Genomic DNA, 17,294 nt, shown 5'->3' on the forward strand with positions numbered 1-17,294 from the left:
ACACCTGCCGCAAGATGTCAGATCTGACCTCCTGCTGTTTTTTATTTCCCCAGGGAAAGCCAGATGCCATCCAAAGCATCTGTTACTAGAAGTGCACAAGAAGACGAATCGTCTTTTCTGAATGGACAGAATGAACACCAGGGAGAACCTACGAATGTATCGTCTTCCAGCACGACCGTGCAAAAAGCCAGCGAGATGCTGCAGGATCTGGGGAGACTTAAAAATGAGATGAGAAGTCTACTGCAGGTGAGAGCTCCAGAAATCAATGCCGACTTTCACACTCTGATAGCCCTGCCTTTGCTTTTAGTTACTAGCATGGATCTCTGCGGTCTTGGCCTAACCAATTAAAACGTTTACTGCAGTCTTCTACTAATTCGTCAATATTTTTAAACAGGACAGTAGTATGTAATATGTACAACCGCTTGGATGTTATTCTAGGGTAAAAGGGATCATATTTAAGGTGTGGCAGTTTTACCATGTGATGATGAAAGAAAAAAGACATACGTAGAGAATGAAAACGCCAACAAAAGGATTTAATTTACAGAAGTGGAAACCATACAAAATGCTCAAATATATACAAAATTAAATATTTAAAATAATGACAAATGTATTAGTAGTAGCAAGTTCGGCGACACGATGGCTCAGTGGTTAGCAGTGGGTCAGTTGGCATGTCTGTGTGGAGTTTGCATGTCCTCCTCGTGTTGGCGTGGGTTTCCTCCGGGTGCTCCGGTTTCCCCCACAGTTCAAAGACATGCACTATAGGTGAATTGAATAAACTAAATTGACCGTAGTGTATGTGAGAGTTTATGGGTGTTTCCCAGTGCTGGGTTGCTGCTGGAAGTGCATCCCCTGTGTAAAACATATGCTGGATAAGTTGGCGGTTCATTCCACTGTGGCTGCCCCTGATGAATAAAGGGACTAAGCCAAAGGAAAATGAATGTGAAAATGAAAATGAAGTGCTGGGTTGCAGCTGGAAGTGCATCCCCTGTGTAAAACATATGCTGGATAAGTTGGCGGTTCATTCCACTGTGGCAGCCCCTGATGAATAAAGGGACTAAGCCAAAGGAAAATGAATGTATCAATTAGTAGCAAGTTCAAAAAGAAAATATCAAACTAAAATATGAGGCCAATTCAGGAGTAAGGGGATGCTAGTGACGCCAAACAAAAGAGAGAATTATAACAGAACAATTCTAACTCAGGATTAACCTCTTACCTCGCTACAAAGCATTCACCTCTTAACTGGTGTCTCTAACAGCAAGTTACCTACGTGTTTTTCCAGATGGAAGTCGTAGGACATCTTCTATATTTGCGTCCATCTATCCATCAAATATGCAGGGTGGGAGAAAACTAGGCAATACTTCAATTGCTATAAGAAATTTTGTTGTCACTGAAGTCATTATGGCTGCACGGATAATATAATATAATATAATATAATATAATATAATATAATATAATATAATATAATATAATATAATATAATATAATATAATATAATATAATATAAAATTAATATAATATAATATAATATAATATAATATACATTAATATAATATAATATAAATTAATATAATATAGTATGATATAATATAATATAATATAATATAATATAATATAATATAATATAATATAATATAATATAATATAATATAATATAATATAAAATTAATATAATATAATATAATATAATATAGGATAATATAATATAATATAATATAATATAATATAGGATAATATAATATAATATAATATAATATAATATAATATAATATAATATAAATTAATATAATATATATAATTAATATAATATAATATAAATAATATAATATAATATAATATAATATAATATAATATAATATAATATAATATAATATAATATAATATAATATAATATAATATAATATAATATAAATAATATAATTAATATAATATAATATAATATAATATAATATAATATAATATAATATAATATAAATTAATATAATATAATATAATATAAATTAATATAATATAATATAATATAATATAATATAATATAATATAATATAATATAATATAAATTAATATAATATAATATAATATAAATTAATATAATATAATATAATATAATATAATATAATATAATATAATATAATATAAATTAATATAATATAATATAATATAATATAATATAATATAATATAATATAATATAATATAAATTAATATAATATAATATAAATTAATATAAATTAATATAATATAATATAATATAATATAATATAATATAATATAATATAATATAATATAAATTAATATAATATAATATAAATTAATATAATATAATATAATATAATATAATATAATATAAAATTAATATAATATAATATAATATAATATAATATAATATAAAATAAAATAAAATAAAATAAAATTAATATAATATAATATAATATAATATAATATAATATAATATAATATAATATAATATAATATAATATAACAACGTAACATATAAATTATTTCTTTCAATTTCCAGTCTGTGAATTAATTCCTAAAATGCCAAAACCAAACAAAAATATTACATATATGAGTTTTATATAATAAATAAAACAAAGCAAGACTCTTGTTGGTGAGTGAAATATATACTGTCTTTCTGCGATTAAATGTGAGAGAAAAATCTGTACAAATTTCTACTGTCACAACACACACACACTCATACCACCCTGTCCAACTCTCGCCATTGATCAGCAGGTTTCAGGTCATTTAAAGTGGCCCAATGACAGTCCCAAGTGTTGAGATCCGGATCCAGTAAATCTAATTGGAGCGCGAGCACTGATGAAATCAAGTCCGAGACACAGAAGCGAGACATTCGTGTCTCATTGACCAGACACCAATTTTTTCCAATTGTTTCTTCCCTTTGCCTCCCACGCTAATAAATTACAGCGCCTCTTCGTCCTTACCAAATGTGCCACTGCCTGTTTCCATCCATTACTGTCACCCTCGCTTCTCCCAATAAGCCATTGAGTTTCCAGGCACGTCTTTTGCTGCTGAAAAAAAAATTCCATCAGCCCAGAATAATGTAACATACAGCAAATGACACATTAGCATATAATTGAGGATGCAGGATTTGAATGCTCTTTGGCCGCTCTCTCTCTCTCTTTCTCTCTCTCTATTTCTCTCTCTCTCTCGCTTTCTGTCTCTCTCTTGAACTGAATTGAAAATAGCTTTATTGGCATGACTTGTCAAGTATTGCTAAAGCATTGCAGATTACATAAACAATGAATAACATCTGAAAATTGATTATAAAATACATATATATACTCTACATATACAGAAAAAAACACAATTTTGATAATTACATAGACAAATAAGAACAAAACTAATACGAGGTCTTAAAAGATAATGAAAGAAAACATATATTTTACATATTTTATATTAATATACACTACCTGACAAAAGTCTTGTCGTTGATCCCAGTTGTAAGAGCAACAAATAACAACTTGACTTCTCATTTGGAAAAGTGGCAGAAGGTAGATTTTTCTGATCATCTGTTGAGCTGCATCCCAATCATCACAAATACTACAGAAGACCTATTGGAACCCACGTGGGCCCAAGATTCTCACAGTGATCAGTCAAGTTTGGTGAAGGAAAAATCATGGTTTGCGGTTACATTCAGTATGGGGGCGTTGAGAGTTCTGCAGAGTGGATGGCAACATCAACAGCCTGAGGTATCAAGACATTTGTGCTGCCAATTACTTTACAAACCACAGAAGAGGGCAATTTTTTAGCAGGATAGCACTCCTTCTCATACTTCAGCCTCCACATCAAAGTTCCTGAAAGCAAAGAAGGTCAAGGTGCTCCAGGATTGGCCAGCCCAGTCACCAGACATGAACATTATTGAGCATGTCTGGGGTTAGATGGAGGAGTCACTGAAGATGAATTCAAAGAAACTTGATGAAATCTGGGAGTCCTGCAAGAACGCTTTCTTTGCCGTTCTAGATGACTTATTATTAGTATGTTATTAGAGTTATTGAGGAGATGTATGGATGCAGTCCTCCAAGCTCATGGGAGTCAGACACAATATTTGTTTTTTTCCACTGCACCATGACTTTATATTGTATACTGGACATTATTTCTGGGAAATGACAAGACATTTCATCACTACTGTCATTACTGTTACTGTCCTAATTAAATAATAAAAAATCAAGGCATGGTCATATTGTATTTTGGTAAAATAAGCGTAATCTAGAGGCCTTTGCCTTTCATATAAGCCACGTCTGACACCAAATTAGAAAACAACTAGAAGTCAAGTTATTATTTATTGTTTCAAAATCTTGGATAGGCAATAGGAATTTTGTCAGGTAGTGTATATTATTGTTATTTTCATTAAAATGGAACAAAATAAAATACAATACACAACTTTACAGTCTTTCAGATGACTGGTAATAATATTTCTGACTAGTTTTGTCTACTGGATGACTCTGTGTTATGTCAGTCTATAATACATACTTTGCTGCTGCTGATATCAGACTGGATCTCCCTCTATAATGACAATAATAATATATAATAAAATAGAAATTAATATACAGTTGAAGTCAGAATTATTAGCCCCCCTGAATTATTAGCCCCCTTGTTTATTTTTCCCCCAATTTCTGTTTAACGGAGAGATGTTTTCAACACATTTCTAAACATACTAGTTTTAATAACTCATTTCTAATAACTGATTTATTTTATCTTTGCCATGATGACAGTAAATAATATTTGACTAGATATTTTTCAAGACACTTCTAAACAGCTTAAAGTGACATTTAAAGGCTTAACTAGGTTAATTAGATTAACTAGGCAGGTTAGGGTAATTAGGCAAGTTATTGTATAATGATGGTTTGTTCTGTAGACTATCGGGAAAAATTATAGCTTGAAGGGGCTAATAATTTTGACCTTAAGGTTTTTTTTTTAAATTAATATATATATGTATGTAAGTGTGTGTGTGTGTGTGTGTGTGTGTTTGGGTGTTTTTAATTTGTCATTGTCATGTAGTGACTGGAATTGAGGAATATTCAGGATTATTTGTCTCTACAGTTAGTCTCGTAATGCTGTATATATTCTCTCTCTCTCTTTCTTTCTCGTTTTAATGGCATGTCACTCACAGAGAACACACTGTTATGTGCCTGTCAACTCTATCCCATAATTTTAGCCATATTGCAAAAAAAAAAAAATCAAACAGCAATACAGAGGCAGTAAAATTTACCTCATTGACCAGCATGCTTTGCATACACACTCCAAACATTATTTTTTGCTACTGAAGCTCTGCATCTCATCGTTGTCTTTTCAGACTGCTGATGCGTTTCCTGCGCCGAATGCCAAGTCGACCCAGAGCAGCAGGAGCAGGCATCTTGCCCCCGTTGCCATGGCCCCGCCTCCTGCCACAACCCCCATCTCCATGGTAGGTTCCCATAGCAACCCCATCCTCTGCAGTTCCAGGTTTTTACGAGCCTCCTCTCTGGTGCAGTTTCCATCCACAACAACAGAGCGACACAATTGTACCTTTTGTATCCTGCAATTTCAGCCCCGCTGTTATTCAGAGACCGCTCCGATAAATCAGTGTTATCGCTCGTTTACACCTGGGCTTCAGAGGAAATGTGCAAAACCCCTCCCCAATGCAGCCGCAGCGAGTTTCGCCATTTTGTTTGTATTTTTACCACACTCCAATTGTAATTCAAGCTTGTGTGTGTACAAAATGTCGCATTATGGGAATGTGTTCTTAAAGCAAACAAACTGACTCTGTCACATTGTCGATATTTATCTCATATTAATCTCAAAGATGTGTTTTTTTTTTTGTTTTTTAGAAACACATCTCTAACTAATTTAGTTAGAATAAATTAACTACCCCATAACTAATTTCTAATAATTGATTTCTTTAACATAGGCTCATTCTGAAAACATAGCTTTATATACATTTTTGGAGATCGTGAATTATGTAGCCAGAGCTACGTATGGCTGCATTTCGTGTTTAAATGAACGCTATGGGGTGGTATGACGCTTTTTCTTTTTCGCGCTTACCAGCTGACCATTTACCTCCATGTGGACCTGTTACCAGTTTGTCCGGTAGCTTGCCATGTACGGCGGCGGACTTGAGACACAGGGAGGAGTTGATCACGACGACATGGTTCGAGTCTGGTGATGAACGGTTGCAGAAAGAAGCTAAGACAAAAACAAAAGCCAAAAAATTAAATAAACAAGTAAATAACGGTGAGAATGTGGTAAAATCTGAAAACGTGGTAAAATCAGGCAAGGGCTTTCGTTTTTCTGGATTACTTTTTAAAACGGTCGGTTGGGTTTAGGGAAGGAGGAGGGTGGGTCAGTCAATCAGTCAATCAGTCAGTTACTGTTGACAGTGGCCTCTGGTGGATTTACTTGAGAAGTGAAGGCGCAAATGGCACTTGCAAGAGAAATTTGAGATCTGAAAAGGCGTACACAGCGGCCTCTGGTGGATTCGTGAAAACAAAAACTGCAAAAAACGTAGCTCCTGGGACGTATTTGGCTCTTCAGAAATGTATATATTGGTACGTTTTCAGAATGAACCTGAGTTGGATTTCTTTTATATTTGCCTTGATGACAGTACATCATATTTTACTAGAAATTTTTCAAGATACTAGTATTCATCTTAAAGTGACATTCAAAGGCTTAACTAGGTTAATTAGGCAAGTCAGGGTAATTAGGCAAATCATTGTATAAATATGGTTTATTTTGTAGACTATCAAAAAAAATATTGCTTAAGGAGGCAAATAGTTTTGACCTTAAAATGTATTTTAAATTAAAAACTGCTTTTATTCTAGCCGAAATAAAACAAATAAGACTTTCTCCAGAAGAAAAAATATTATAGGAAATTGTGTGAAAAATTCCTTGCTCTGTTAAATATAATTTAGGAAATATTTAAAAAAAAAAAAAACATTCAGAGGAAGGGCGCATAAATTTGACTTAGATTTTATTCCAATTTTTTTACGTTTTATTATGTGAATGTGTACATCAAGCAAACAAACTGACTGCCATATTTTTTGTTTAGTTTATTTATCTTTACAGTGGAAATGCACCATACCTGTCAACACTGAGATGTGAAAATAAGGGATACAATGCTCATATAATAAAACAAGCATTCGATTGCTCTGCTAACTTTTTATGGTAATTTAAGGCTAAATTTGTTGTGTTTGAAAAAAAAACTCACCAAGATTGACATCTTTAGATTTTGTTATTATTATTATATTATTATTATTATTTATTATTATTATGTGTCTAATAAAACACGCACCCAAAATTGGTGGTGGTCGGTGGTATGAGTTGTGTATAGGGAGGATCGGCTCTTTGATGTTTAATGCCACGCTTCATAGAAAGATTAAAAATATGGGGGAAATACGGGAAAATACCTGTACAGGATGATAGGGGGATAGAGTTGTAAAATAATTGGTGGGTTGACAGGTATGTAATGCACATTAATAAACATCACTGTAGAATGTGCCAGAACTAGCCAAGAAGGGCTATTTCTGATCTGTAGTTCTCCTACTAGACATCAGACCGCTAAACTCTTAAATGGTCACCATTTATTTACTTGTTTTAATTTTTATCTTTTCACTCTTATCTTTTCAAACTTGTGTGCACTATTGTGATTTGCACTGTAGATCTGCCTGATAATAACGACAGTCAGTCATCTGTTGTGTATATGATTATTCTTGGATAATATTTATTTATTTATTATTTAGGGTTTTTCTTATTGAAACTGCAGAGCCAATGCCATGAAATTTCATTCAATGTACATGTGAATACCAATGAAGTCAAGGTCAAGTCAAGTAGACCCTTAACAGAATGTTCAAAAGTCACACCTAAAAATAAAAACAAAGCATAACACAAAATACACTCCCTGACAAAAGTCTTGTCGCCTATCCAAGTTTTAAGAACAACACATAGTAACTTGACTTGTAGTTGATTATTATTTTATCAGAAGTGGCTTATATGAAAGACAAAGGCCTCTAGATTACACTTATTTTAGCAAAATAAAATATGATCATGCCTTGATTTTTAATGATTTAATTAGGACAGTAAGGTCTGACTTTGCTTAGACAATAGTCTTGTCACTTAACAGAAATAATGTCCAATATAGAATATAAAGTCATGGTGCAGTGGAAGAAGAATTAATATTGTGTATGACTCCCATGAGCTTGAAGGACTGCATCCATAAATCTCTGCAATAACTCTAATAACTTATTAATAAAGTCATCTGGAACGGCAAAGAAAGCGTTCCTGCAGGACTCCCAGAGTTCATCAAGATTCTTTGGATTCATCTTCAATGCCTCCTCCTTCATCTTACCCCAGACATGCTCAATAATGTTCATGTCTGGTGACTGGGCTGGCCAATCCTGGAGCACCTTGACCCTCTTTGCTTTCAGGAACTTTGATGTGGAGGCTGAAGTATGAGAAGGAGCGCTATCCTGCTGAAGAATTTGCCCTCTCCTGTGGTTTGTAATGTAATGGGCAGCACAATTGTTTTGATACCTCAGGCTGTTGATGTTGCCATCCACTCTGCAGAACTCTCAACTCCCCCATACTGAATGTAACCCCAAACCATGATTTTTCCTTCACCAAACTTGACCAATTTATGTAAGAATCTTGGGTCCATGCAGGTTCCAATAGGTCTTCTGTAGTATTTGTGATGATTATGATGCAGTTTAACAGACGATTCATCAGAAAAATCTACCTTCTGCCACTTTTCCAAATGATCAACTCAAAGTCAAGTTATTATTTGTTGTTTATACCACTGGGTTCGACGACAAGACTTTGTCATATATATAAATATACAAACACAAGAAAAAAAAACGAGATGAAGCAAAAAACAATAGCAGCAGCAGAGGACACCAAAGCTAAGAACAAACAGTACAAGTAGGTCTACTGTCAACAATACAGTACTAATGTTGACACTGCTGATATGTCAATAACCAATTTTTAACCTGAAACTGAAAAGAACAAAAAGTATGTCGTCTTCTAATTTTAATGGAGGTCTATATTATCGACATTTCCCTCATAGACATGACCCCAGTGCCTTCTTTTGCTTAATGCCGCAGTATATTACGAGAACAGAAAGTACCGCTGGAAGAGAAAACCTATGGAAGCGGCTGATTAATAGTATTCTAGCGCCTCGGATGTTGCTGAACGTTTGACAGGAGCACAGGGTTGAGGTTAGAGAGTCCCTCGTCAAGGCGAGCCTGCCAGAGCAGCATCTGCCGGCCCATGTAATGGATTTATGGAGCTCTCCGACAGATTTATATTCAGGAGAGGATGAGAGGGAGAGACAGCCAAGGACCCTCAGCTGCCCACTTTCGTGCTTGCCGAGAAGGAACGTGACACGTATACTACAGGGAAAGATGCAGCGCTTCGGGGAGAGATTTACACGGGCTACTGCAGCAGTCGCCTGTGTTTGATCCTCAAGTCTTGGCGCACGTTTTTCACCATTTTCAGTGTCAAAAAGGGCTTAATTTGATGTAATTGTATGAGGCATTTGTACAGTGTAGTTTTGATATTGATCATTCTTGACTGGAACATCAGGACTGAATGGTTGGGATGACTGTTTTGTCCCTTTTCATAATGACACATCTTGCGTTTGTGTTGTACATGCACTTCTTTTGTGTGTTCTTTGCAAATGTTGAATAGTCTGAGTTATTAGCCCTCCTGTATATTTTCCCCTTGCTGCTGTTTAACAGAGATTTTTTTTCTTTCAATATATTTCTAAACATAATAGTTTGTATCATTTCTCATTACTCTAATAACTGATGTCTTTTATCTTTGCCATGATGACAGCACATAATATTTTGCGAGATATTTTTTAAGATGCTGGTATTCAGCTTAAAGTGACATTTATAGACCTAAATAGGTTATTCAGGTTCATTAAGCAAGTTAGGATAATCTGGTAAGTCGCTGTAAAATGATGGTTTGTTCTGTAGACAATTAAATATATATATTGCTTAAGGCTAATAATTTTGACCTTAAAAAATTTAAAAAAATACTTTTATTCTACCCTAAATAAAACGAATAAGATTTTCTCCAGAAGAAAAAATATTATAGGAAATACTGTGAAAAATTCCTTGCTCTGTTAATTATCATTTGGAAAATGTTTTTAAAAAATTATAAACATTTACAGGAGGGCTAATCATTTTCACTTCAACTGTAGGTTTTTCTCTGTTGTATAAGACATTGTATTGAAAATAGTGCTGTTCTGTCACAAAGGTAAAATTATCCAGCTGACTTATCTCAAATCTAGCTGATTATTAATTATTAATAAAAATATAACTGATTGTCTTTTGTAAAATTTACTGCAGTGATTTCTTACAGGGTTTAAATGGGGTGAAAATCATGAAAGTGATGATGAGTAATGTCACACCATAGGCCATGCTTTTTCATAAGTGTATAAACTTATACTTGTCACACACTTTTGTTCATCAAAGCTGTCATAAATGACAGTAAAGACAGATAAATGTAATATTTCTTTCTGTTAATCAAGCAATCTTTAAAAAACAAACATTCGAATGATCTATATATCCATCCGTCTGTCCGTCTGTCCGTCTGTCTGTCTGTATGCATACAGTACATGCATGCATGCATACATACATACATACATACATACATACATACATGCATGCATACATACATACATACATACATACATACATACATACATACATACATACATACATACATAGATAGATAGATAGATAGATAGATAGATAGATAGATAGATAGATAGATAGATGCATGCATATATAGATTCAAATTTTTAATAGGAAGCTGTATTATATTTGTGTATATACATTAGATTAGTCAGTACTGAAGCCAAATCTGGAGCTTAACTAACAAAAAACTTACGATAACAGCCCAAAAACTAGTACAGCTAAATTTATATGTAATGGAAAATAAAAAAAGAGGAAAAATCGAGAGATCAATAAAATAAATAAAAATTTATTATAATAAATAAATAAATTTAGGTTGTCATTTATTATTTTTTTTTGCAATATTTTGCTTGAATTTAATTGTATTAACTTTCAATTTCTAAATATGTTGACTAAAATATTATTTTAATAAATGTATCTGTTTAATAAGTCAGTTTTGTTTAAATTCACCAAAATACATTGCCTATATTCACTGAGAAATGAATAAAAATATTCATCTTTAAAATGGGGTGTACTGTTATGCTGAGCACTGTACATGCATTTATTGAAAGTTCACTTGACTCTTAAGTCAGGAGTAATGGCCGCCTAAAATCCAGCTTTATCATGACAGGAAATAAATGGCATTTGAAAATATATTAAAATAGAAAAACTGTTTCAACTCTCTTTAAATGCCACAATATTGTGCTTTTGCGTTGTATTTATTTTTGATCATATGAATGCAACCTTGGAAAGCATTAAAGACTTCTTTAAAAATTCATTTTTAAAAACCTTAACTAATCTGAATATGTATATATTAAAGTGTTTAGGTTAAAATAATATAGTAATATGTATTTTATATTATAATATATTATATATCATCCATCAGATAATATCAATTATAAAATGTTATATTTAATAATCATACAAATTTTTGAGAGTGAGAATGGTTGAAAAAAAATGTTGGCAGAGGAAATACTCCTGGCATGTCAGCAGAAAAACATTCTCAAACAATGCTTCTGAATGCCTGTGCTCATTCTAATGGCTCATAGCAGCATTCCATTAAACATATTTATCATATTTAGTCTCTGGAGCGCCTGTTACAAAGACTGTTTGTTTTTTTCCCCCTCAAAATATATACAGTCATTTTAAATGCATCCAATATCTTTCAATCTCTCCTCCACTCTCGCAGCCCCCAGAGCCTGTTGATGCGATTGCCGTCAGGGCTGCTGCTTTAAACAGAGCCAGCATTCTGAAGAGCATCCAGCCTCCCACGTCCATTTTTGAGGATGCAGGACTGGTCCTGAGGCAGGTCAGGCAGAGCAAGAAGATTCTGGAAGAAAACCTAGAAGCCATTTTGAGAGCCAAAGATGGAGAGGTGCTTCACACGCAGTTAGAAGCACTGTCAAAAAACAGGTACTTGCACAAAACCATATTATAGGGGTACTACCTTTATTGTCAAGTTCAATCCATAGTATTTCTATATTCTGTATATTGGTGTATACAGTTGAAGTCAGAATTATTAGCCCCTCTGAATTATTAGCCGCCCTGTTTATTTTTTTCCACAATTTCTGTCTAATGGAGAGAAGATTTTTTCAACACATTTCTAATCATAATAGTTTTAATAACTCATTTCTAATAACTGATTTATTTTATCTTTGCCATGATGACAGTACATAATATTAGACTAGATATTTTACAAGACACTTCTAAACAGCTTAAAGTGACATTTAAAGGCTTAACTAGGTTAATTAGGTTAACTAGGCAGGTTAGGGTAATTAGGCAAGTTATTGTATAATGATGTTTTGTTCTGTAGACCAGTGTTTCCCAACCCTGTTCCTGAAGGCACACCAACAGTCCACATTTTCAACCTCTCCCTAATCAAACACACCTGAATCAACTCCTCAGAACATTAGAAGAGGCTCCAAAACGTTAATGGGTCAGATAAGAGAAACACCGAAAATATGTACTGTTAGTGTGCCTCCAGGAACAGGGTTGGGAAACACTGCTGTAGACTATCGAAAAAATATATAGCTTAAAGGGGCTAATAATTTTGACCTTAAAATTGTTCATAAAAAATTAAAAACTGCTTTTATTCTAGCCAAAATAAAACAAATAAGACTTTCCCCAGGAGAAAAAATATTATCAGATATACTGTGAAAATTTCCTTGCTCTGTTAAACATCATTTGGGAAATATTTAAAAAGGAAAAAAATTCAAAGGGAGGCTAATAATTCTGACTTCAACTGTATGTACAGGTAGTGTTTTTCAGCCACCTATAAACGTCCAGTGAAGGGTTAATGTGACTGTTTTCAATTTCATAAGCTTGCTTTTACAGCATAGATGTTGTAATGTAATTTAATATAATGCGTCAAGTGTAAAAGGAGATAAAAAAAGCCATTTAAACGCAAACGCTGTCAGGAGAGCAGGCGAGCGCAGAAACTCCATTGAAAATACTGTGGTACAATACGCAGAACAAGAGAATTGAATGCAGTGCTTCTTGTCCAGTCTGAGACCCACTTTATATTGGATGTCAATCAGGCAGTGAAGATCATTGATTTTTTTTTTACAGAAATCAGATCTTAGAGAGGTGATTTTGTAATGACATGACAGTTCACCAGAAGTGCTTGAGCTGGCTGACTGAAAATGAAAAGTCCTTGTTCATAGACCCCATTCAGTGAAGTACATTTTCAGTACTTTCATGTAAAGGAGCAATTTTAACCCCATCTATCGTCGATAATCAAAACCAAATATTTAATTGTGTTTTCCCTTTAAAAAAATATTCATGCCATAAAGTGCCATATTATATAATATTATTATTATTATAATAATTATAAGCCCTGAATTATTAGCCCCACGATATTTTTCCCCAATTTTTGTTTAATGAAAAGATTTTTTCAACACGTTTTCATCATAATTCAACAACTAAACATAATAGTTTACATAACTAATTTCCAATAACTGATTTATTTTATCTTTGTCATGATGACTACATAATATTTTACTAGATATTTCTCAAGATATTAGCATTCAGCTTAAAGTGACATTTAATAGCTAAACTAGGTTATTAAGGTTAAATAGGCTAGAGTTCTGTAGACAGTTGAAAAAATAGAGCTTAAAGGGCTAATAATATTGACTTTTAAAGTTTTTTTAAAATAAAAACTGCTTTTATTCTAGCCGAAATAAACCAAATAAGACTTTCTCCAGAAGAAAAAATATTATAGGAAATACCGTGAAAAAATCCATGCTCTGTTAAACATCATTTGGGAAATATTTGAAAAAAATAATAAATAAATCGAATAATTTGGACTTCAAATGTATGTATGCATATGAATATGCAAATTACTCCCCACCTCCACTCAGTCACATCAGCTCGGACCTGCTCTACTTCATTCGCGTAACTATACATATTAAAATGTCTTGAATGTAGTTACACCCTTACCTCATTTAGTATATGTGTGTGCATATGAATATGCAGATCAGTCTCCGCCTCCACTCAGTCACAGAAGCTCATTCCTGCTCCACTTTCACATTCTCAACTAAATTGATGAACTCTACCCAATGGCACAGGGCAACATTAGATTAATTCAGCCATGCCTGTTTGAACAAAAAAGAAAACAATTCTGAGAAACAAATCTACATATGATATTTGTCATTTTTTGATCTACAATTACACTGTTGCCTATGAATATGCAAATTAGTCCCCGCCTCCACTCAGTCACATCAGCAAAGTAATAAAAAACACCACTCAATGCATGTGGAAACATTGGATAAATTTAGCCACATATGCTTGAACTAGATATATAAAAAGTATTAAAAAAACATATATTCTGAAGAATAAGAGCGAAGTGTGGTATGTGTTGATGTACCTTAACAGTAGCTATGTTTCCATCAAAAGATGCAAATTAAATGTATGTGCAAAACTGGAATATGGCATAAAAGATGTGCGAATAAAGCAGTGTTTCCATCTGATGAGTCAAAATAAACAAAATCGTCACTTCCTGATTAACTGGCGTTAAATATCAAAAGTACAAACGGAATGTGCCGCGGTAGGAGAAGCTCCGTGAATCTTTTCTTCATTAAATTGCGCCTCAGAAGACAAATGCTGACAGGCAATCAATGCGTGGTGGCGTTTGAAGGCGTGAAACGCAGAGCACAGTCGCTCTTGATTCATTAATAATATAATAACAATAACACTGAGATGGATACGGCATTTTAGTATGACCAAAACAACATTTCAGATGTTTTACAATGTGCTCAGCCTGCTGGTTTGTCATTCACACACATTTTTATCATCACATGCTCTCTTATAACAAAATAATTTTTGTTATCACTTTTTTAACACACATACTGGAATTTGTTTGGTAAAAGTGTTTCCATCGTGGTTTATGCGCATCTTTTCTTTCATTTTCTTTTCAAATTAGTCCCTTTATTAATTAAGTCGCCACAGCAGAATGAACCGCCAACTTATCCAGCATATGTTTCACGCAGAGGATGCCCTTCCAGCCGCAACCCAACACTGGGAAACACCTATACACCCTTGCATTCACACATACACTACAGCCTATTTAGCTTATTCCATTCACCTATAGCTCATGTCTTCGGACTGTGGTGGAAACCAGAGCACCCATGGGAAACCCACGCGAACATGGGGAGGACATGCAAATTCCACACAGAAAAGCCAGCTGACCCAGCCAGGGCTCGAACCAGCGACCTTCTTGCTGTGAGGTGATGTTGCTACTCTCTGTGCCACCTCGATGCCCCTAACACAACCAAATCACACAAAAAAATACATTTAGAAAATAAAAAAAAAAAGAAATATGTAACTAAAGCTACAATATGTACTGCATGATACTAAAATGACACCACACTGAACCACTAAACCACCACAGTACTCTCTTATAAAGAATAGTGTTCTTCTTCTTTTTCTTTTATGTACAATTTCTCATGAGTATCCATGTTGGAAAAAAAACCTCCCACAAGAAATTGCTAGTCATAAAGCATAGCACGCAGCAATGAATTTCCCCGTGCCTCTGAGAGTGCTGCTGGTTAACTCCTGCATGTTTTCATGCTTCTGAAAGTTTGGTCGAGCTGCGGCGCTGAACCGCGGTGTGTTTTGATTGACAGCTGGCCTCAGAGCACACTCCAGGCAGGAAAAGGCTAAGCCAAACCAAAGCATCATTGTGATTGGCATCTGTCAGTGGAGAGGCCTCTATACCCAGATGCTCCATCTCAATGTATTCAAGCCGTAACATCACCTCTGAGAACGGGGCACAGCACCGGCGGAGGTTAACAGCTCTGGCATCACATTAAACTCACAGCTGAATAATATGTTAATGTTTTTAACAAAAAGGCAAGCACGTTTGTCAGCCGTGTGGGGTTTAATCAAATTTGAGTGCTCGCTGTTCTACAAAGATCATCGTAATTATGGCGTTTAATGGCTGTATTCATTTTTGGGTTGGGAATCAATTCGTATGCATCTTTTCATTACCTTTTTCTTTTTTTTTTTTTTCTTTTTTAATGTTTGTGTGATTTGTCATCAAAATCAATCTGATGGAAAAATAAAACCCCTAAATATTTTAAATTGTCAGAAATTAACATAAAAAGTAGTTAATAATATGCATTTACGCAAGTCAGAGCAACATTAGCAGAGAAATTCCCCAAAATTATATATATAAATATCTATAAATAATTATATTTATACAACAGTTCTGTCTTGTACTCCTATTTGATTGGCTGATAGCTGTCCGATATTCTGCAATGACAGCACTCTTACAGCCTCTTCACCCTATTACTCCACCCACATAAAGTGACAGCGGTCACTCTGTGGCAGCAGTGAATAGACTCACTACAGTTTGACAAATATTGCAGCTGTTGGACAACATAATGTACTTTTGAGACTTTTTTTCCTACAGAGGTTCCTGTTTTGCATACAAACGATTGACAAGTAGGAATATATAAACTCTCATTAAAGATTACTTTTGTCGTACTTTAAGGGGCCGTTCACACAGAATGCATTTTTTTTCTCTCCAATGTGCTGCTTTTCTATTGTTTTTTAATCTAAACATGTATTTGATGGATGTGTGTGACCGTTACACAACCATATTTTTTAGATGCCATATGAAGTTAAAAAATCTTCAACTTTTATGCGCAGTGCTGCTCATCACTGTCAGTTCCATAGCAGTGGACCAATCAGAATTAGTCAGAGGCGGGGTTTGGCTGCAAGTTTCTGTCTGAATACCTTCGTCCTTTATCATGTGCTTAGTTTTTCTGCACTGTTTGGTGTGAACGAGTCCTAATACAATCTTTTTAGCACCGTATGGGAAGAACTATTTAAATATATCTCCTTTTGTGTTTCACATTATAACTACACTGCGGTTTTCATTGTAATGCTTTCATATTCAAGTCAGTGAAGTCGAACCTGAACCCCGGTCACAACATGAGCCTCACCACCAGCAGATGATGTCACTGTGAATTATGATTTGGCTTTTGTTTCCAGGCTTTAAAGCACAGCGCTCAGAGCCAGCCGAGGCGGTTAGCAGGGATGTTTTTGCCAGGGTGGAGTCTCTAAAAAAATAAATAAAATAAGTGAATTTAAAAAAATCAGCTTTATAGCAGGAGGTCAGACTCAA

At 34.0% G+C, this 17,294-nt stretch overlaps 1 protein-coding gene across 1 annotated transcript in view; it reads left to right on the forward strand.

Annotated features, from left to right (window-relative positions):
* Window positions 1-17,294, forward strand: part of kiaa0586 (KIAA0586 ortholog) — a 280,836-nt gene that overhangs the window by 108,191 nt on the left and 155,351 nt on the right. Inside the window, exons 10-12 of the mRNA XM_056476393.1 lie at window positions 54-246; window positions 5,311-5,421; window positions 11,856-12,079. Of these exons, the coding sequence (XP_056332368.1) occupies window positions 54-246; window positions 5,311-5,421; window positions 11,856-12,079 (528 nt within the window). The remainder of the gene's footprint in view (window positions 1-53; window positions 247-5,310; window positions 5,422-11,855; window positions 12,080-17,294) is intronic.

This window comes from Danio aesculapii, chromosome 17 (genome assembly GCF_903798145.1).
Source record: "Danio aesculapii chromosome 17, fDanAes4.1, whole genome shotgun sequence".
In the NCBI taxonomy this organism is placed as follows: Eukaryota; Metazoa; Chordata; class Actinopteri; order Cypriniformes; family Danionidae; genus Danio; species Danio aesculapii.